The sequence below is a fragment of the Mustela nivalis genome (assembly GCF_964662115.1).
Source record: "Mustela nivalis genome assembly, chromosome: 9".
In the NCBI taxonomy this organism is placed as follows: Eukaryota; Metazoa; Chordata; class Mammalia; order Carnivora; family Mustelidae; genus Mustela; species Mustela nivalis.
This window is the reverse complement of record NC_139028.1, coordinates 50,160,981-50,183,855: the sequence shown is the minus strand read 5'-3', so window position 1 is coordinate 50,183,855 and position 22,875 is coordinate 50,160,981. Positions and strand designations below refer to the sequence as shown.

General features: G+C 41.6%; 1 protein-coding gene across 1 annotated transcript in view; it reads right to left on the bottom strand.

Annotated features, from left to right (window-relative positions):
- Positions 1-12,182: 12,182 nt before the first annotated feature.
- RAB38 (RAB38, member RAS oncogene family) overlaps positions 12,183-22,875 on the bottom strand; it is a 57,904-nt gene continuing 47,211 nt past the window's right edge. The window contains exon 3 of the mRNA XM_082684400.1: positions 12,183-13,061. Within this exon, the coding sequence (XP_082540526.1) occupies positions 12,909-13,061 (153 nt within the window). The 3' untranslated portion in view covers positions 12,183-12,908. The remainder of the gene's footprint in view (positions 13,062-22,875) is intronic.

Sequence of the window (22,875 nt, the reverse complement as noted above, 5' to 3'; positions counted from 1 at the left end):
GACTGTGGTCCCCCACAGTCTCACTGTAGATCTTTGTGTACTTATGTCTAAATAAAGCATTTCTAAATGTAGCTTAAGTTTTGTTCTCTCACTTCATTTCTTTTGCCAAAAATTATAGTTGAATATCACTTCCCTTAAAATTAATCAGTATTGAGGCGCCTGGGTGGCTCAGTGGGTTAAAGCCTCGGCTCAGGTCATGATCCCAGGGTCCTGGGATAGACCCTCAACCCCGCTTCCCACCCCCGCTGCCTGCCTCTCTGCCTACTTGTGATCTCTGTCAAATAAATAAATAAAATATTTTTAAAAAATTAATCAGTATTTAAGGAGTTTGTCAAATTCTTTCTTATAAGAGCTACTTTTGGGAGATTCTATGACCCCACATTAACGTTTTCACAAGTTTTTTATTTCCCATCCTTCTTTGATCCCACTCAATATTCTCTCTCTCTCTCTGAAAAAGAGATTCCCAAATCATACTTCATGGACTTTTAAGAATAACTACGTCCTGATTTTCACAGGCAAACACCATCTGGTTAAAGCATTTTTTAAATTAATTTTTAAATGTTAATTTAAATACAACATGTGGTATGATGCGTCTATTAGAACTTCCTCTACAGTAATTTCACAATGTCATCTAGTTCCCAAAAGTATTTATGTGCTTTATTTTTATTCTGTAAACCACTTGTCACTATTTATCTATTTATTTTGGGGATACTGACTGTTTAGTTATTTTTAGCATAAAGCACCTGTTCTTCCCTCAACTATGTCTTTACATATTTCCCTACTAGAAGAATATTTGAAGTAAAGCTTCCAATGCCTATGAAAGTCTTCCATTTAAGTGCTAGCTGTTGTTGTAAATAAGCATTATGGTCAAGAACATGGACTGGTCCACAAACACATTGGGTACAAGTCTTAACTCCCCTTTTCTTATTCAAATATAATTAACTTACAGTGTTATATTAGTTTTAGGTACACAGTATGATTTAACAATTCTGTACATTTCTCAGTACTCATCATGATAAGTGAACTCTTAATGTCCTCTATTTTACCCATCCCCCACCCACCTCCACTCTGGTAACCACTACTTTGTTCTCCGGGTTTAAGAGTCTGGTTTATTTATTTGTTGTCTCCTTTCTTCCTCTCCTTGTTCATTCATTTTGTTCATTAAATCCACATACCAGTGAGATCATATGGTATCTATCTTTCTCTGACTGACCTATTTCACTTAGAATTATACTCTCTAATTCCATCCCTGTCATTGCAAATGGCAAGATTTCATTCTTTTTGTGGCTGAATATATTCCATTGTGTTTGTGTGTGTGTGTGTGTGTGTGTGTGTACATATATATATATATATATATATATATATATATACATATATTGCATCTTCTTCACCCATATATCTATTGATGGACAGTTGAGTTGCTTCCACAATTCATCTATTATAAGTAATGCTGCAATAAACATAGAGGTGCACGTATCTTTTTATATTAGTGTTTTCATTTTCTTTGGGTAAATATCCAGTAGTGAAGTTACTAGAATCAAGTGATAATTCTTTTTTTAATTTTTTGAGGAAACTCCACATTGTTCTCCACAGTGCTGTGCCAGTTTGCATTCCTACCAATAGTGCTCAAGAATACCTTGTTCTGTACGACCTTGGCAACACTTGTTTCTTGTGTTTTTGAATTTATCCACTCTGAGAGGTGTAAAGTGACATCTTGTTGTGGTTTTAATTCACATTTCCCTGATAATTAGTGATGAATAGCCAAACCAATCTTTTTTTTTTTTTAAGATTTTATTTATTTACCTGACAGAGAGTGATCACAAGTAGGCAGAGTAGCAGGCAGAGAGAGAGGGAGGGAAGCAGGCTCCCTGCTGAGCAGAGAGCCTGACACAGGACCTGATCCCAGGACCTGAGACCACAACCCGAGCCCAAGGCAGCAGCCCAACCCACTGAGTCACCCATCTTAAGAAAGAAAAACAAAGCTGGAGGTACCACAATCCCAGCTTTCAAGATATACTACAAAGCTATAGTAATCAAAACAATATAATATTGCTACAAAAATAGACACAGAGATCAATGGAACAGAATAAAGAGTCCATAAATAAATCCATAAATACATGGTCAATGAATCTACAACAAAGGAAGAAAAAATATACAATGGAAAAAAGTCTCTTCAACAAATGATATTGGGAAAACTGGACAAAAGAAAGAAACTGGACCACTTTCTTACACCATACACAAAAATAAACTCAAAATAGATTAAAGACCTAAATGCGAGACCTGAAACCATACAATTCCTAGAAGGAAATATAGGTAGTAATTTCTTTGTCTTCAGCCATAGAAACATTTTTCTAAATTTGTTTCCTCTGGGAAATAAGAGAAAAATTAAACTATTGGGACTATATCAAAACAAAAAGCTTTTGCACAATGAAGGTAGCCATCAACAAAACAAAAAGGCAGCCTACTGAATGGGAAACTATACTTGCAAATGATATATCCAATAAAGGGTTAATATCCAAAGCATATAAAGAACTTATATAACTGAACACACAAAACCACACAAATAATCCAAATTTTAAAATGACAAAGAACCTGAAGGGACATTTTTCTAAAGGAGGCAAACAGATGGCCAACAGACACATAAAAGATGCTCAACACCACTAGCTCCACTTTTCATGACCATGTGGGCATATTAGTTGGGGTGTCTGAGTTACAAGTGGCAGAAAATCAACTCAGTCTGCCCTGAACAGAGGAAAAAAAGAAACCAAAGAGGAATTTATTGCATCCCACACCTTAAAGGTTAAGTCAGGTTTCAGACACAGCTGGGCTAAGGGATTCCGATCAGGTTTTCATTTGCTCCTGCTCTCCTTTCTCTCCTTCTTAACTTTTCATCCATATTGGCATGTGCTTACCAAACTGTCACATTCTGTGGTGTGAGCAAATTGTGACTATTTGCCATGGCCCCCTATCTTAAAGCTCTGGAGGGGAAGGCACAAGAGAGCTTCGACTGGTTTAGTGGAATCACCAGCGCAACCGTAGATCTGTTACTTTAGCCAGGAAGAATGAGGTACTCTGATTAGCCTTCTGTGGCCAAAAGGGCAGATACACTGACTAAAAGTTCCATCTAGAATCATATAATATATGTGACCATTGTTCTCTATCATCCTGTTTTCTGACCCATAAATCGTGAAATCACCTGCCGCCCCATAGGGAGATCATGATGATGAAATGGCATTTTGTTTGGGAAAGATATAAGACTTGAGCAATAAATATTAACATTTATTATAATAATAAGATAAAAATGAAGAATATCATTTAGTAGAGACAGAAAATGACCTCTTTTCTTTTCTTTTCTTTCTTTCTTTCTTTCTTTCTTTTTTTTTTGATCCGTAACTGTATCTTTTGCCTGTCTTGTTAACTCTTACCCATCTCCCTGAGGAAATAGCAAAACTTAAAAAGCAGGGACCCATGACTTTTAGTTCTCATGTTTCCATGACAACAATCATCATAGAGAAAGGAAAGATACTAACATATAGTAAGCACTATGCATTTTAGTAGAGACCTTCACATGGGATCCACTTAAACGTACCAAATGCAGCAACTTGTTCAGAGCAGTCACAGGGAATGCAAATTGACTGATGTTATACACTTGGCATAAAGTAACTTCTTAACAGTGCAGTCCAAGAAGAAAACAGAAGACAGTGTATTGTATTACAAGCAATAGAATGCTTTGATATTTCACATTAAAAAAAGAAAACACTTTCATAAGCTTTCTTTAAGCCCTTCTGTAAGAACATTTTGTTCTAATAAAAAGCATCATCTGGGCCAATTGGCAGTTGGAATTCCAGAGTCTTGTGCCTACCATTAATTACAGTTTCAAGGAGTACATTGCACTTAAAAATATTCTAGGGCCTGCACCTGGGGATTAATATTCTGAAAATCAATACAATTGAACAAAATAAGTTGGTTTGTTGAAATGAAATTTTCAGACTCATCAAGTGGGATGGTGTGTATAAACTTCTCAGACATACTTTGCCCCCCCGCTTAGTCCATCAGCACCTCTGACATTTCTGCTGGGATTCCTTATGCTCCTTTCTAATGTTGGAGAATTCTCTGTGCCTGGAGTGCCCAGAAAACAAAGGATATTATCAGACCCAAATAGCTCAGATGCAGCTGAATCCAAATCCAGGTATAATACTCCTTCCAACATCTGAAAGCAAGTCATGAATTCAGAAGTGATGACTACCAGGACAGATGCCAGCAGTGGTAAAGGACACCTTGTGAGATTCCTTCCCGGGGACTAACAGCAAAATCAGTCTCCATATGGGGGCAAGATAATGCACTGGGGGAAATGATAACCCCATACCGATTTCTCCTATGGCCCTATTTTTTTATCACAACTTTATTATTTATTTGAATATCATACATTTCACCCATTTAAAGAATAGCATTCAATGGATTTTCATGAATTCACAATGTTGTGCGAGCATCACCATAATCAATTTTCAATCACTTCCATCACCCCAAAGAGAAAACCTATACCCTTTAGCAGTCACACCTAATCCCCTCCAAGCCTGAGCAACCACGAATCTCCTTTCTATCTCTATAGATTTGTTGTTCTAATTTTGGTACCTCCAAAAATATCTGCCATTTTTATCTGACCGTTTTATTTCCACTACTTGGATTTAATAAATAGCTAAGCAGAAAGAACAATATTACACGTATCAATTACTTGCTATGGTTTCAGAGCTATGCTAAAGTGTTCTTCTTCATGTATCACCACAAGAGGACACCACCTCTCCCAGTAGGGAAGAGAAGTGATTGGCAGTGTGCAGCGTATGGTAAGGTCTATTGGCATTTCCCGAGCTGACTATTGTGCTCTGTGCTCCAACAGTGCCCCCTCCAGAAATCTAAGAGGAGAGGGTTTTGTGTCACAGTTCAGAGCAGGGACATTGTGATTAGGCTCTCAGGGGTGGAATCTTTGCCTTGCCAGTCTGCAGCTGTGTGAGTTTTGGCAAGTTGCTCAGTATCTCTGTCCTTCAATTTCTACATTTGTAAAATGAGGCAATGCATAATTCTTTGTAGTGTTGTGGGGATTAAATGACATAATAAAGGAAAGCTTACATATCAGTGACTACCCATGGTGTGTATTCTATAAATAACAGTGACTGTATCACTATCATACAGCATGTGACAAGAGCTAAGCAAATGTGGAAAGAGATTTGAGTTACTTAGAGAGACCTACAAGGCTGCAGGGCTGTGCCATTGGGCCAATCCATGAAGAAAGGGTAGGATTTCCAGGCCGGAATAGGCAAAGAATATTGTCAACAGAAGGAAGTGTTAGCTGAACAAAATAGTCTAGTGTGGCTAGAACTGGTGTTTCAGGAAGAGAAGAGTAGATGCATATAGTCTATTTCCTCAAACACAATTGGAGCTGCAGTCTCTACATTTAAAAACAGCCGATTGGGACGCCTGGGTGGCTCAGTTGGTTGGACGGCTGCCTTCGGCTCGGGTCATGGTCTTGGAGTCCCGGGATCGAGTCCCGCATCGGGCTCCCAGCTCCATGGGGAGTCTGCTTCTCCCTCTGACCTTCTCCTCACTCATGCTCTCTCACTGTCTCTCTCTCACTGTCTCTCTCTCAAATAAATAAATAAAATATTTTTAAAAAAACCAGCCGATTTTTTGAAAGAGATATCTTGGTTTGGACATTTGACTTCTCTCTTGATACATGGTAAACTGTTTACATATTTGAATTCCTACCTGAAGATCTGAGACCATGGTGCTCACCTCAGCGGCACATATACTGAAATTTAAATGATACACAGAAGATTAGCATGGCACCTGTGGAGGCATGACATGCAAAATTGTGAAGCCTTCGCTATTTTAAAGGTTATAGGATCCTCTTGCTGAAAAAATAAAAAGAAAAGATCTGAGACCACAACTTGGTTATTTGTATATCCAGAGAAGTGTCTAGCTGAATGCTGGGAGTATAGTCATTGTTCAATAAATATTTGTTGAGGGAGTAAGGGAGTCAATAAATCAATAGATACTCATTTTGAAGACTGTGTAAATAACAATTTTCTGTGGTGGATTAGGGCAGTTCTAATCTTTTTTTTTTTTTAATATAATTTTTTATTTTTTATAAACATATATTTTTATCCCCAGGGGTACAGGTCTGTGAATCACCAGGTTTACACACTTCACAGCACTCACCAAAACACATACCCTCCCCAATGTCCATAATACCACCCCCTTCTCCCAAACCCCCTCCCCCCAGCAACCCTCAGTTTGTTTTGTGAGATTAAGAGTCACTTATGGTTTGTCTCCCTCCCAATCCCACCTTCTTTCATTTATTCTTCTCGTACCCACTTAAGCCCCCATGTTGCATCACCACTTCCTCATATCAGGGAGATCACATGATAGTTGTCTTTCTCCGCTTGACTTATTTCGCTAAGCATGATACGCTCTAGTTCCATCCATGTTGTCGCAAATGGCAAGATTCCATTTCTTTTGATGGCTGCATAGTATTCCATTGTGTATATATACCACATCTTCTTGATCCATTCATCTGTTGATGGACATCTAGGTTCTTTCCATAGTTTGGCTATTGTGGACATTGCTGCTATAAACATTCGAGTACACGTGCCCCTTTGGATCACTACGTTTGTATAGTGCAATTGCTGGGTCATAGGGCAGTTCTATTTTCAACATTTTGAGGAACCTCCATGCTGTTTTCCAGAGAGGTTGCACCAGCTTGCATTCCCACCAACAGTGTAGGAGGGTTCCCCTTTCTCCGCATCCTCGCCAGCATCTGTCATTTCCTGACTTGTTGATTTTAGCCATTCTGACTGGTGTGAGGTGATATCTCATTGTGGTTTTGATTTGTATTTCCCTGATGCCGAGTGATATGGAGCACTTTTTCATGTGTCTGTTGGCCATCTGGATGTCTTCTTTGCAGAAATGTCTGTTCATGTCCTCTGCCCATTTCTTGATTGGATTATTTGTTCTTTGGGTGTTGAGTTTGCTAAGTTCTTTATAGATTCTGGACACTAGTCCTTTATCTGATATGTCGTTTGCAAATATCTTCTCCCATTCTGTCAGTTGTCTTTTGATTTTGTTAACTGTTTCCTTTGCTGTGCAAAAGCTTTTGATCTTGATGAAATCCCAATAGTTCATTTTTGCCCTTGCTTCCCTTGCCGTTGGCGATGTTCCTAGGAAGATGTTGCTGTGGCTGAGGTCGAAGAGGTTGCTGCCTGTGTTTTCCTCAAGGATTTTGATGGATTCCTTTCGCACATTGAGGTCCTTCATCCATTTTGAGTCTATTTTTGTGTGTGGTGTAAGGAAATGGTCCAATTTCATTTTTCTGCATGTGGCTGTCCAATTTTCCCAGCACCATTTATTGAAGAGGCTGTCTTTTTTCCATTGGACATTCTTTCCTGCTTTGTCGAAGATTAGTTGACCATAGATTTGAGGGTTTATTTCTGGGCTCTCTATTCTGTTCCATTGATCTATGGGTCTGTTTTTGTGCCAGTACCATGCTGTCTTGATGATGACAGCTTTGTAATAGAGCTTGAAGTCCGGGATTGTGATGCCACCAATGTTGGCTTTCTTTTTCAATATCCCTTTAGCTATTCGAGGTCTTTTCTGGTTCCATATAAATTTTAGAATTATTTGTTCCATTTCTTTGAAAAAGATGGATGGTACTTTGATAGGAATTGCATTAAATGTGTAGATTGCTTTAGGTAACATAGACATTTTCACAATATTTATTCTTCCAATCCAAGGGCAGTTCTAATCTTACCATGCATATTTTAGACACCACATTTCAGTGGAGGTTTAAGAAAGAAAAGCAGTGAATTAGAGACTCCATGGTTATGAAAATTAATGCCTGAATGACCTGATGTTTTAAGAACTATTAGCAGTTGAAGCTCAATCAAAAATGCAAATCCCCTGGGGTGCCTTGGTCACTCAGTTAAGAGACCAACTCTTGATTTCAGCTGGGGTCATGATCTTAGGGAGGTGAGATCGAACTCGGTGTTGGACTCCGTGCTCAGCATGGCATCTGCTTGTCCTTTTCCCTGCCTCTGCTTGCTCTCACTCTCTCTCTCTCAAATAAGTAAATAAATAAAATCTTTTTAAAAATGAGACTCTCTTCATTGGGAGATGATCCTTAGAAGTACTGGCAGAGGAGTAGAGAAGCAGGGCAGAAAAGGAAAGCAGGAAGGTTGTGATAACGAGCAGGTCACCACTGTGTGAAACTTTGCCTCCATCCCAAGGCAGGGTTCCAGGGGCTCTGAGAGTTCCTAGAGTAAGCTTCAGATTTATCCCACCTGAGGAGGGGAGGACTACTTACCTCTCTGTCAGCCTCAGATGAGACTGCTCCTGGCAAGGCTAACTCTGTGGCACTGGGTCTGTCCAGCATGCATGGCAAATACAGCCCATGCTTCTGGAGAATGCTCAGGCAGAGCTGTAGGGGATTACCATCAGAAGCCGCGTGCTGAGGAGATGTGGGCATTTCCTTGCTATGTCTTGCATATCTCAGATTCACTTACACTGCATGTTAAGTTCAGTCTGCCCTTTCACTGATTTTTTTTTTTTTTTTTTTTAGGGAAATTATTTGTCATAGTTCCAAGAGAGAGACAGAAATAGAGAACTTATGGGGCACCTGGGTGGCTCAGTGGGTTAAGCCTCTGCCTTCGGCTCAGGTCATGATCTCAGGGTCCTGGAATCGAGCCCCACATCAGGCTCTCTGCTCTGCAGGGAGCCTGCTTCCTCCTCTCTCTCTGCCTGCCTCTCTGCCTACTTGTGATCTCTGTCAGAGAAATAAAGAAAAAATCTCCACTGCTGTAGTTAATCCTGAGACAATATTCAGTACCCAGCCTTTTCCTCCTTTACCACTTCCATTCCCCTGACCTATCTGCTCCTAGGCTAGGGTCCCTGCGTGGTGCAAGAACTGATAGTTTTATTCCTGAGAGTGTGAGGCCCTGGTTACATGTCCTCATCAAGATGTTATCAGGTCACTTGCCCTGTCAGTTCTCACTAAGCAGGGAAGCATCAAGAGGCACCACCAGGAGTCCCCTGATTTCCAGACACACCCCTCCCCATTCTGTTATTTGGCAGCAATTCTATCCTCTTGGTAATCAGGACAAATTACCCCTGCCTGTGTAGCAACCTAACTACCTTCTGCAACAGGCCTGTGGGCTCGAGGAGCCAAAAGTAATCAGGCAGCAGCTGAAGCTGTAGATTCAGCCGAACCTTGACCGTGTCCCTTGGTGGGATTATCAAGACCTCTGCAGAATGTGGGCTTGTAATGAGAGGAAGCTCACTTTCTTACGTTGGTTATTGAAAGTGAGAGTAGGAAGCTTCACTCCCACTTCGACCTTGGATGCTCTCTGGGAACCCGCCCTGAATATATCAGCGTCGGGTCAGAGGAGTACCACATGGTGAGTCTTAGCCATGTCGCTGTCATTCCCAGTGAAACACAGGAACATTCTTACAGTCTCAAACCTGCTACAGAGAAGAGCCACCGCTGACCTTCTCATCAATGCTGGTATCCCTCTGGTGGGGACACTTCTTACTGTCTTCATGAAGGGGGTGTCTTTGGGCTTTCCGGAGGAACATAATAAACTGATAGTTTCTCTGACATCACAAAATAAATACATTATCATATGCCCGCCTCTCTGAGACCTTGGAATTCTCCTCTAATACTTTGCCAGGGTAGTTCTGGCATCTCCACATCATTCATTTTAGTCCAACATTGTTTCCAAGCTTCAAAGAGCTATTTCTAGTAGCACATTGGGATCGGCTCCAAGTTCACTTGCCAGAGTGTTAAAAATTAACTCATTAAAGAGTGCTCTCCTAGAAATAGATTATCCATCATCTGGTGCTACATTCTGTCCTCCCTGATTGCATCTCAAGACCAAATCGGGAACATTCTTCAGATTCCTACCAGTACTTACTCAGATGAGTCAGATAGAAGGTTTCCCCTGTGAGAGCCAGGGGTGTAACCCCACTGGGGACTTTGTGAGACTTCATCAAGCATGACTCAGAATGTTGTTCTTGAGGGACAAGTACTTACTTATTAGCCAGGCTCTGTGGTTCATTTGATTAATAATCCATCTCATCCCGCATTACAGAATTTTGCTACTTTTCTACTCTGCTCGAACTGAGACTTGATCTTAGTTATTTGTCTAGAAGCAATGAGGGCAGATGGGAGCAGAACTTGAGAAGGAAAGCATCACCTTATAAAACATCCTCCTCAGATTGGAGTGTTGATGTGACAAGTAGCTGTTCTCCCCTAGGGAAGCGTAAGGACCTTTTTTTCTGGGCCACAGTTTCAGAAGACTCTTCCGGGTCAAGACTCCTAAGACTATCTACCCAAATATCTCCTTTTATATTTCAGTGTCTATCTCCTGTCCTACAAGAATTCTGATTTTAGTGGAGGGGACTTGCAAGCTCTGTGAAGTCAGTCTTCTTTAAAAGTCTGCTTCTCCTAGAATCAAATCTTGGGCCTGATTTTCAGTATATCCTCTCTATCCTGTAGCTGAAGGAAATGAAGATCATTTTGATTATTGTTTGGAGGTCTTAAAGCTTTTACACCAAATTCTGAGATGACTGTTGGCTGACTCAAGACTATAAGGTTTCCTCCTACAGAGTTTCTAGAAGTTAACCGACTCTACAATCTCATGTCTTTCAAACACAAGAGCAATAAACTTTCTTTCCTTCCAATATTCTATCCCAATCCACCTGATGAGTCTTACTAGTTATGGTGTTACTGTTTACTAGGGATTAGCTCCACCTCATTGTTTACTAGCAATGGAGTCCTTGTTGCCACTCAGGTACTGAATGATTCAGTTCAAGAAGCTGGTGCTGAGAATCTGCTTTTTAGGCCATCTTTGTCTCAGCTAACTTAGGCTAGGTTTGGGCTCCCATAAGACCCTGATACAAGGACTTGAATGAGAGTAGCTTATTTGGGAAGTGAACCCAGTTAGGACCAGTAGAGGAAGTGAGGAAAAAAGAAAAGGAAGCCCATGCAAGATGAGTCAGATAGAAGGTTTCCCCTGTGAGAACCAGGGGTGTAACCCCACTGGGGACTTTGTGAGACTTCATCAAGCATGACTCAGAATGTTGTTCTTGAGGGACAAGGAACCTAAGCTACTCAACCCCCAATTCCTACTATCACTGGTTGAGAGCTGCTCCTGGCGACATTCACTCCTGGAATTTCTCACCTACCTGCCTCATGTGTCAAGTGCTTCAGAGGCCAGAGAATGCCCTCAGCAAATGAGTCACAAATACTTATAATAAGAATCTGAGTGGTTGGTGCTTATAGAAACAGTGAATGCCAAGATAATATCTAGACGGAACACTCAAAAACATCTGTTACAAAAGATAAAGTTCCTGTGAGTGTATTATGTCAGTGCTGCCTTTTTTTGGGAAAGAGAGAGAGAACATGAATGAGGAGAAGCAGAGGGAAAGAGAGAATCCCAAGCAGACCCCATGCTCAGTGCGGAGCCCAATGTGGGGCTCCATCTCATGATTCTGAGATACTGATATGAGCTAAAACCAAGAGTCAGACAGTTATCCCACTGAGCCACCCACACGGCCCTCAAAGGTGCCATTCAATGCCATTAAAAAGTAATAGCTAGGGCGCCTGGGTGGCTCAGTGGGTTAAAGCCTCTGCCTTCAGCTCGGGTCATGATCTCAGGGTCCTGGGATCGAGTCCCGAGTCGGGCTCTCTGCTCAGCAGGAAGCCTGCTTCCTCCTCTCTCTCTGCCTGCCTCTCTGCCTACTTGTGATCTCTCTGTCAAATAAATAAATAAAATCTTAAAAAAAAAAAGTAGTAGCTACCCATAGCATATCAGCATCATAGCCCTTGTGTAAACCAAAATGGTGCCATGCATATTTAAGTTGTTTCTTTGCATGTCAATGAGTGTGGTACCTTTCTTGATCGGAGAATATGAGAATATATTCCTCTGCTTAACCAAGAATGTACAGATACAATGATTGGCCTAGAAGCTGATATGAACAATAGACAGACTCATCTCAGTGTAACAGTGCCCAGAGAAGTTCTTTCAAGTGTATGTTTCTCATCCCCTTTCTGAAGCAAAATTTTAGAAATGGGTCTTGAGAGCCACGGACACAGAGTCAAAGAAAAAAATCACAGCACTAAGACACTTACAGCCTTTTCAGAAATAGGGAAACAGCATCTTTTAATGTTTTCTTTTCCACTTGTGAAAATATATATAATATATATTACATGAACAGAAGAGTCCCACAGCTTGAGTCAGAGAAAGCTAGCAGAAAGGCACATATGGAGACAGGTCTGTTCATATAGTTTTCAGTTAAACCGACATTTAGGGCAAGGCGAGTGACAATAAAAGCCACAAAAGCACAGAAAACCTATGTCCATGACTCTGAAGGGCTACATCAGAGACGACTCTTCAGTCTGTTGAAAATGGAGGTCATCTCTGGGGAAAAAAACTGTTTCTACTTAATAGGCCTGTCAGCCCAGCAGAGAATGCATTGAAATCTGGACAAAGGCACCAGAGCAAAGTGAATACCAGTGCTCAACTTGACAGCTAGTCTGCTCCTCTCCCCTTTCTCTTAAAGACCTGAGGCCTTGGCTGATTTCAAGAAACAAGAAACAAGTAACAGGGCCGATGCTGGCCCTACAGAATTGCAGTTGGATACAAGACAGACTACATATTTAACAAGCCTGTAAACACTGTGCTGATGCTGGCAGAAACATAAAAAAGAACACTGGCTATTTTTCTCTCTTTTAGGAAAGGTACCAGCATAGATCTTTGGCTTGCCACGTGTGTATCCCCATCCTGACATTTACTCAAGTGGTAAGAATTGAGACATGAGATACTGGGATTATTTCCATCAGATGCCAGCAAAGAAGCCTACTAGGATTTGGCACAGCTGGAGCAGCTGACAATCTTGGGCGATGTGAGATGGGGCTTCACGATGTCAGGCTCGATGGACTCCATTAGGTCACATTCATTTGCAAGTATATGTTTCACCAGGCACCTGGAGGCTTCATCAATGTTGATATTCTCCTACAGATGGGAAAAAAAACAAACAGCTTTTCTTATCAATATTCTAAAATAATGGCAGAGCAGGGATCTATAAGTGACAAAGGGTAATATTTTTTTGGCAATTCCTTTAAATACCTCTTTTATACCCTATCCATGTATCCTCTATCTCATCCCCTCACTCTCATTCCTTCCAAGGCCTTACTTTTTAGTCCTTCACAAAAACAAACGAAATTGTTTTGTCCTTCAGGAGAAATCGTATTTAGTGGGCTCACTTCCTTTTAGTTGGTTGAATTTAAGTTAGAGGGAGATTTTCTAATTTTACATAATCTTACAGAGTAGCATAATTTTACGTGAGGTACATAAGTCTCCAGGCTGACTTAGGTTCATAACTGCCCTCTGCCACAGACTACTTTTGTGACCTTGATAGGAAATAAGAATAATAAGAAACCTCTTCTAGGGGTCAGCAGTGATTTCACAGGCACTTTGTGGCTGGCTGCCTTTAGATCAAATGGTAGGAGCGCATTGCTCGTCACATCTTTGGAGTGAGTCATGGACATGTGACTTTCAGCGGACAATGAACTGGGAGGAAAAATGACGTGTCTCACTTTCATATAGAAGTAATAAAAAGCAATGCTTAATTCACCATGCTCTTTTCTCCTTGCTTCTGCAATCACAGAAGCACCAAGATGGAAATTCTCTTGGCCTGGGTCTATGAATGAGGATCAAGAGAAGCCAAGTATTCCATGAGGATGTATGTAGCACGAGTAAAAGTTACGACCCTGTTGTTTTAGGCCACTGAAATTTAGGGCCATCACTGTTATATTCCCTAGACAATCCAGATGGATGTAACTCTTTAAAGGAAAATATGAAATCAGAATTTGAATATGCTGTTCAAGAATAAAATAAGCTTCAATTTGGGGAAAATATGGAGCAAACATTTAAATCTAAAATACATTGTTTATTGAAGGGCTGGGATAGCATTATCAATTAAGAATCCAACTCTTGGTCTTGGCTCAAGTCATGATCTCAGGATGGTGAGATCAAGCCCCATGTCGGGCTCTGTGCTCAGCATGGAGTCTGCTTAAGATTCTCTCTCCCTCTTCCCCTCCTGCTTATGCTTTCTTTCAAATAAATAAATAAATAAATAAATAATCCTTTAAAAAATAAAGTATATTGTTTATTCAGTTACTCTAGATTAATTTTTTTTCCCCCTGCTAATCAGAAAACTGTTAAATACAGAATATTCACTACTGGCATACTAAACAAAAACACCTTCATCTCCAGTAAAGTCAAATTGCTGATCTCCAGTAAAGTCAAAGTCAGTAAAGAACGTCTCTCTGAGTGTTTTCTCATAGTCAATATAAAGAGATAAGGACTTTATAAAATTATTTCACTACAAGACCTTGTCCAATCTGAAGTGTAACTACTTATCTCTGAATTCTGTATGTATGTTGAGATCACTGCATGAAGCCATACTACATGGAAAATGTAAGAGGTAGTGATGGTTTTCAATTGGTATCTATGGCTAATGGCACTAGATGTAAACATTCATGAGCATGTTCCCCATCCTTCAAGTCCAGTCCTGAGTTCACCTGCTACAAAAGCTTAAGGTAATTTCTGGAGTTCCAGGAAATAGACTGATTATTTTCTCTCATTTACAGAGCCTTAGAGAAAATGCTTTTTCTAAATCTAAAACAAGGTAAAATTCTAGTTGCTTGTTTGGCTTGTTCGTTGTATCCTGGTTGGTGGTGGTTTTTATACCAGACCAGAATTCATGTCTCTAAGCCCTCCATTCCTCATCTACGCAACACTCTTGATGACAATATGTACTTAGTGAAAAACTGCCTCTCCTCACAGGGGACAGTGCTCATTGGAGCTTGTATAATGTATACATGCTGGGTACTTTATACACATAATCTTACTTAATCCCATTTAAAGCCCTGTAAGGTAAGAGTTTGTTTTTTCTTACTGATTCTTTTGTTATTGTTTGGTTAGGCCTGGGGATGGCCTTGCTACCTTTGGCTCAAATATGTGCCTCATTCCATGGAAGCCAGTCCACAGAGATCAGCCTCCTTCTGTCCTATTTCCTCCTGGGTGGGTTACTGGGCCTTCAAGTCATTGCCCACGCTTGGCAAGCCTCCTGCAACTCTTCCTCTTCCTGGTGTCATGCCTGGGGGGTCACACTTGAACTATCAGCTCTCAGGCAGTAATCTGATCTAGACAGGGCCTGGCTCTTTGGGAGAGACCCAACTCAACAGCTGCTCTTGACCAACTTATGGTCTGCTTTATGTGACCAACTAGAAGCCTGGCCCAGGTTCTCTACTGCTTCCAGTTCTAGGAAGTGCAAATGGGCAGCCTCACTCAGCCTTCCAGGCCTTGGCCTCATGGGCCAGCTCATCTCACCGAAGAAGCCCTACATTTGAGTGGTTTTAAGGTGCTTGCCCAACCATTAGTAAACCAACACTTGGGTTCCCATTTGGCTATTGCTTGTGTTAGGGAAGGAGACAATAAAATTTCACCTCAAATACCAAACATAGAATATCAATATATCTGTTTACAGATAAGAAAACTTACTGTTTAGGTAGATTAATGAGACAGGGAAACCAAAGGATTCCATAAAAATCTGCTTTCTGCTCCTTTTCCTGCTTCTATTCTTGATAAGACCTGCACCCCACCCTACTTTACACATGCCTCAGGATGCAAAGAGTGTATGTCCTTGTAAGGGACAAGGAGTTTAATGATTTCTCTAGAACAGATCCCACCTAAGGAAGGACCAGGTGAGGATGACCAGTCAAAGCTATCACATGTGTATTCCAGACATCTTGACACGAAGGAACCCTAGATCCAAAAAATGACACCTGGGCCCTTATCTCTGTTCTAACCAAGTTCTGGATGCCTCGGAGGGCATGTATACCAGATCACTAACCTCAGTAAAAAAACCCCAGACTCTGAACAAAGACAAGACTCATGCTCCTTTCCTTTCTGAGTCTCCTGGATACTCTGTCTGTATCTGTTCCTCTCTGTATCTTCAATAAACAGTGCTCTCATCTCCTGTTGGCTCACATTTGATTCCCATCCTATGCATAGCCAAAGACACTCTGGGCTAGTCCGGATGGACCTTCTCTGGGTCCCTGGACCTGGCCTGCCAGCACCATTAAGGAACTTCCCAAGATCACAAAGAGCCAGAACTCACACCTACATCTTGCTAACATCAAAGCATGGCTCTTACCATGCCATACTCCTCTCCAAGATTGTTTTGAAGATCAAGTGCAATAACAAATAAAAGTTATTACCATGGTGTTAGGCCCAGTAGGTGCTAAATAAATCTTAGTTTCTTGCTCTTTCATATATTAGAAGAAAAACACGTACATGTGGTAGGAAAAACACATTTTAAGTATTAAAAGGCCCCCCTACACATACAATGTTAAGTTAAACTAGTCAGTAGTATCCTTTAAACCTCCACTCATATTAGCATGCCAATTAAGTAGGGTGCTCTTTCCTCAGCGCGCACCTTGGCAAACTCTACTAATGAGTGAAATGCGAGTGTGGACAAATGTATGAAAATTCATCAGTATTAGAGGAAGACAACAAAAACCTAAGCCCAATTAGTGGCAGCCTCGTAGGAATGTTTTAGTAAAAGAGAAGACGATGCTGCTAAAGTTGTTTGTGAAGTTTAACACATCTAGTAGAGGCTAACTGGTGTCAGGGCTAGGACATGAGGTCATGGGGGATAGGGCTGTTGACAAAGGAAACCAACAGAGCCATGGACTGTCAGTGCCTGCTTTCAGGTGCATATATACGAAAAACATAAACAACGGCAGCCCAAGACGGCTGAGTGACATTCATTTGCCCGTCCAATTGATATTATTCAGATTCCCACTAAGTAGTAGACATACCAAGAAAAAGGTGATAAAAGAAGTCCCATCCTTAACTGAGCTTTAACACTAGCAAGGTTCATGTAAACAGCGGCAGTATGTGGTGAGGTGGGAAAAGGCATCCTGCACTGGACCACTGTGGAGTCTTGAATGCTAAAGGGGTCAGGTAGAGTCACTGAGGGTTTTCTTCAGGTGAAGTGTCAACAGACACACTATGATACGCATCCGTGACTACACAGAACTGGAGAGGCCCTTAGCACTCCGTTTGATCAATTAATCTATCAGTATTTAGAAAATACCTATGGGACGAACGATGGTGTTTTCGCCAAGGCATACCTAGTTTAGATTAGAAATTGAAAGAGGACTCTCTCTCTCTCTTAAATAAATAAATAAAATCTTTTTTTAAAAAATGGTGTGGAGAACTCCCTCCCAACCCTGGCTGCGACGGCTCCCGGATTTCAGACTTCCAGCCTCCAGAACAGTGAGAAAATTAATTTATGTTGTGTAAGCCTCCCAGGCTGTGTTGTTTTGCAGTGACAGTGTGCACTGGTGAACCCATCTTAGGTTAGCTTTGAAACATCTATTTGCCTGCAAAGATAATTAATAATTTTACAGTTAAAAGCTTAATTAATTAATTAGTTAATTAATTAATGGGGCGCCTGGTGGCTCAGTTGGTTAAGGGTCTGCCTTTGACTGAGGTCACAGTCTCAGGGTCCTGGGATCGAGGCCCACATCAGGCTCCTTGCTCAGCAGGGAGTCTGCTTCTCCCTCTGTCCCTGTCTGCCACTCCCCCTGCTTGTGCTCTCTGCTCTCTCTCTCTGTGTGTGTGTGTGTCAAATAAATAAAATCTGAGAGAAAGAAAGAAATTAATTGAAAGAGGAGCAATCAATCCACATGCATTCTACGAAAAGGCCTGATATGTAGTGTTTTGAGCACAGGCAGGAAGCCAAACTTGACCTTGGAAGAATTACTTTAACCACTCTCCGTGCCTCAGTGTCCTCATCTGTCATCAAGAAATTAAGAAATCTACTTTACAGGTGATTGTAAGTTAATACACATTCATATTTAGAACACGTGAACTACTTAGACAAATACTCAGACAAGGGCACAGCATACAGATTCAATAAATGTTATCACAATATTCTTATTGAATCATCAGAAGAACACAAGAGTGTGTATTCTATTTCTTCATTTTGCACTTGAGGAGACAGGGTGATTGGCTGACCTCAAGACACACACTAGTCAGTCATGGGGCCACAAGTGAGTCCTGGGAGAAGAGCCAATAAGAATACCTACCACAGTATTTACCATACACTCACAAAAAGCAAGGTATAAAATGTTGAGAGCACACGCTTGGAGCCAGACCCTCATCTCAGCTCCTCCAAAATAATTCCCCAAATAAATAAGAACAGTATGTCTGGAGAACATGTTTCCAGCATAAGAAAAAAAAAAGTAAGAGCCCTTGGTCAGGGCCTCCAGCAAAGCTGATTTGTACTGCTGGTCCTACTGTCTTTCTACACACCACTGAGGCCACAGTCAAGGGCTTAGAAGAATGGCAAGACAGAGCAAACTTCCCCTCCTTCTGTCCGTGGCTAGCCTGGATAATCAAACCTGCCTGGCACAACTACAGGCTCAGACCCTTTGGGCGATTATATTGCAATGTAATTGCCTGAGCTACTTGGCATCCAAGCAGACACAGCCAAGTCCACGTTTTCTAGGTGCAGTGAAGACACACCGCTGCGGGCTTAATTGCAAAATACGACCTGGGGGGTTTTATTTGCATTTTTTCTAGACGCTAGTAAAGTCTCCAGGAGGAAATTTATATATTCCATGACTTTCAGGATATGTACACTTAGACTGAATCTGACTGACTTATTTACAGACTGCAGTGTGACAAGATGTTCTATTGCGCGGACTGTGTTAGGTGTACGTGTCCCCGTCTTTGTGTCTCTGTTCAGACACAAAGACGGGGACTGTTCATTCGTATCAGTAAGCATGCCTCCAGAAAAAGGCTTAAAATTCCTAACAAAGCATTTTAGTGAAAACAAATGGTAGTAACTATTATTATTGGTGTTGAGTGTCTACTCCATGCTGGGCATATAGTGGGTGTTATGAAATATTAGTTATGAAATAATGCTTACATCCAATCCTCATAAAAAATCTATTAAAAAAACTAATTGCCATATTTTATTTTTTTTAAGATTTTATTTATTTATTTGATAGAGAGATAGAAAGCACAAGTAGGCAGAGAGGCCGGCAGAGGGAAAGGGAGAAGCAGACTTCCTGCCAAGTAGGGACCCCGATGTGGGGCTCGATCCAAGGACCCTCGGATCATGACCTAAGCCAAAGGCAGTGGCTATTAAGCCATATCTTAAAGGTAAAGAAACTTTAACCTTCAACAAGGTTAGGTAACTTACCCAGAACACTATGTGATCTCAGTCAATCTGTCTTTCCAGCCAAGATTGGTCGACCTCCACTTCCTATCCTGTTCCCATACATTACACTGCAATGTCTTCCAGAAATAAGACAGATGTTAAAATAATTTTATTTCTAAATCAGTAGTTCGCAATCCTGGCTGCATATTCAAATTATTTGAAGGGTTTAAAAAAAAAAAAAAAAGATCTATTGCCAGGGCCCTCCTCCTGGGCATTGAAATAATTGGTCTGGGATGGGGCCCAGCATGGATATTTTTAAAAAGATTCTCCATTTCTTTAAAATGTGTGTCCACATTTGAGACACACTTGTACAATTAAAAATGTCTTTAATGACACTGCTTTTTATTTCAGTAGTGAACTTTCTGGAAGTACCATTTAATAAGTGATTTTAAGCTGCACTGATTGTAATCTTCCCGTAGAGGATAGCATATTAATCTAACTATCTGAGGTCTGGGGTACTTGTCAGTTTTTTAATTAGCTCTTCAGAACATCTGTCTGGTGGCAAATTATTTAATCTCTGACCCCCGGTGCCAGAGAGCAAAAATATTCTAGCGGAAATGCTTCACATCTGCCTAGTTGGGAACTGGCAAAGAATTCATCCTCCTCTAATCTTTCCAAATGCATCAACCTCAAACAAAACACCAAGTGTACCAGAGGCTCTGAGGTTAGGGCACTAAATTCCTCAGCTCTGTGAAGTCTTAATTAGAGCAGATGGCCCCCAGGATAACACCACTTCTGGAAGAAGTCTCACGCAGAACGGGGGTTTTCAAGTCCTTTCTCTAAGAGTCGGGGCTTGTTTATTGAGCACATAAGTGCTAAACAGTTTGTGTGCTTTCATTTGCTTTAGTTCACATCTAGTATGGGGCGGGCACAGCAGACACCCGCATCTTTGTCTGCTTTGCGCTTCTTTCCTCCCCCACCCCTAACATCGCTCCCCGCATCCTTCCGGTAACTGCTTCTTCCCAATCCTGAGCTTCTACTGGGGCTCCTCCTCTAACCTGAGCCCTCTCTCTCAGACGTTGCTCTCAGAAGTTGGCATTTCATTTGATTTTCACAAAAAAGCTGAGGCAGGAGGCATTGCCCTCCTTATACGGATGAGTGGGAGGAGCACAGAGGCTAAATGACACATGCAAGGTGTCCGGGTCAGGAAGGGGCAGAACCTGGCTTCCAGCTCCAACCCTCTGAGCTTCTGTCTTGTCTTTTCCTTCCCCCTGCTGGCTGCTTAGCAGCTACGACCAACAGTTGGTTAGTGCCCAAGCAAAGGTCTGCCTGAATCCAAAGCCCAAGGTTTTACACTGGAGAGTGCGCTTCAGATAAACCAGGTCCTCGTGATGTCCTGTTGTCAGAAAGTCCCTTTTAGTCTACCTAACAGGCGCTGCGAAGGACAGATGGAGCCATGCTGACATTCACTTCAACGACAGGGCAGAGTCACAGGTCCGCATGTAGATACTGGTGAAAAAGAGCCAAGTTCACAGACAAAAGCCGTTCCAAAGACTGTGTCCCACTGACAAGCTCCCCCCCCCCGGCCCCACCCCAGGCTTGCCTCAGCCCTGTCCAGGCACTCGATGTCCAACTTCATTCCTTACCCCGTTTCTCCCCTCTCCTCTGTAGCCCCAGGGCCTCGTACCTTACAGCTCTCTTCCCTAATCTCTCCATCATCCTTCTAGCAGCTCAGGAACGCTGCCCCAGCCGGGAAATACCTCCAGGCTTGCCACTTACCAGGGAAATCAGATATTGCTAATTCAACCTGCTCTCTTTGACACAACCAGAAATCTAGGCAACAGAAAAGGAAAGTGACTTGCCTGGCATCACACAGACTGCCTCTTAGCTCTTGCTGTTTGCATACTTAAGCTTGTTTCCAGAAGCCTTAACTCTTCCGAGCAGCCTTCTCTCAGCACCATGAAATGTATCGTCAGGGCTCCTTGGCACTTTCTACCCACCTGGCACTTACCAGAGCCTATCCTCCGTGTCCTTAAGAATGGATTTTACCTTATTACATTTGTGTTCCCGGCTCCCAGCACAGTGTCTGGTGCATAAGAGGTCCTTAAACAAAATTACCAAAGTTAGCTGACACCTGTGAAAACTTAGTGACCGTCATGTCATTCACCCTATGAACTAAGCTAACCCTCGTGAAAAACTCAGGTGAGGAAACTGACAGATGGAGGGTTTAAAATTTTTCCCAGAGTCACATAGCCAGCAAGTCAAACTTTCCGCACCTGGTTCCCCAGCCAATGCTTGGACCCTTCTCCTCTGATCTCGGAAAGGTCAATGTTATTAAACGGCAAAGCCTGACTGGAGCCCAGAGCCCTTGCTCCTAACCCAGGGCACCACACTCCTCTCCATAAACATCTGCGGAGGAAATGACACACATCTCCATGCTTAAGAGCCACTGCTTTCTTCCTGCATTTCAGAAACTGTGAATGAGCCTTTGCCATGTGGTACGTCTGGCCCACAGGTATTTATTTATTTATTTTTAACTGTAAATGTCCTTCAGTGACACAAGGGCACACTCTCCAGTTTGCCGCCTACCTTACTCATTTCCTTAACTTCCTGGCTTCTGGAGGAATGTGAGTTTCCCCATCCCAGTCTCTTCTCCCATAGTGGACTACCAACCCTAGGACCGGGCAGGCACAGTTCCCAAGATCTTTCATAGAGTTTACCATTCCTGGACACATGGGCAAATGCAATATGCAATGTATGACTTACTGCTAAATGGGTATAAGAATCAAAACCTTGGGCACCTGGGTGGCTCAGTGGTTTAAAGCCTCTGCCTTCGGCTCAGGTCATGATCCCAGGGTCCTGGGATCGAGGCCCGCATCGGGCTCTCTGCACAGTAGGGAGCCTGCTTCCCCCTCTCTCTCTCTATCTGCCTCTCTGTCTACTTGTGATTTCTGTCTGTCAAATAAATAAATAAAAATACAATTAAATTAAATTAAAATAAAGAATCAAAACCTTCCTAGATTTTGCCTTAATCAACATTTGGCTTTAATACAGTGTTTTGTTTTGTTTTTTAATTTCCCTCACTATGAGTCCCATACTGAAACAGTGATAGATTACCCAATAATCAGTCTTGAAAAGAAAACAAAGAATAAACATAAGCCTAAAAACTATCATTTAGCCAGACTTTATAAACCCCATTAATAAAGACACAGCAACCTTCAGTTACAATACTTGCCCGTACATCAGCTGAGAGGATAAATGGCCCACCAGACACAAAATATTAATATTATGCTAAAAGTTATGTATGTAGCACACTGACGATGGAACACTTAGTCAGGTACGATGCTATGTAAGCTTCATGAATGACCTAATTTCACTCTGAGTGCACGCTGGGAGGTGGATTTATTATTAATCTATTCCACAGACTAGAAGCCTGGGACACATAAAGGATAAGCTGGGTGTCCAAAGGATTTGCTGGACTTACTCAATTCAAGTTCAAGTCTCATTTATCGAGTGCTAGCTGTGAGCAGAAATTATCTATTTAATAATTCGCTTTTGTGATAATTAGATGCTTTCATTCTGACA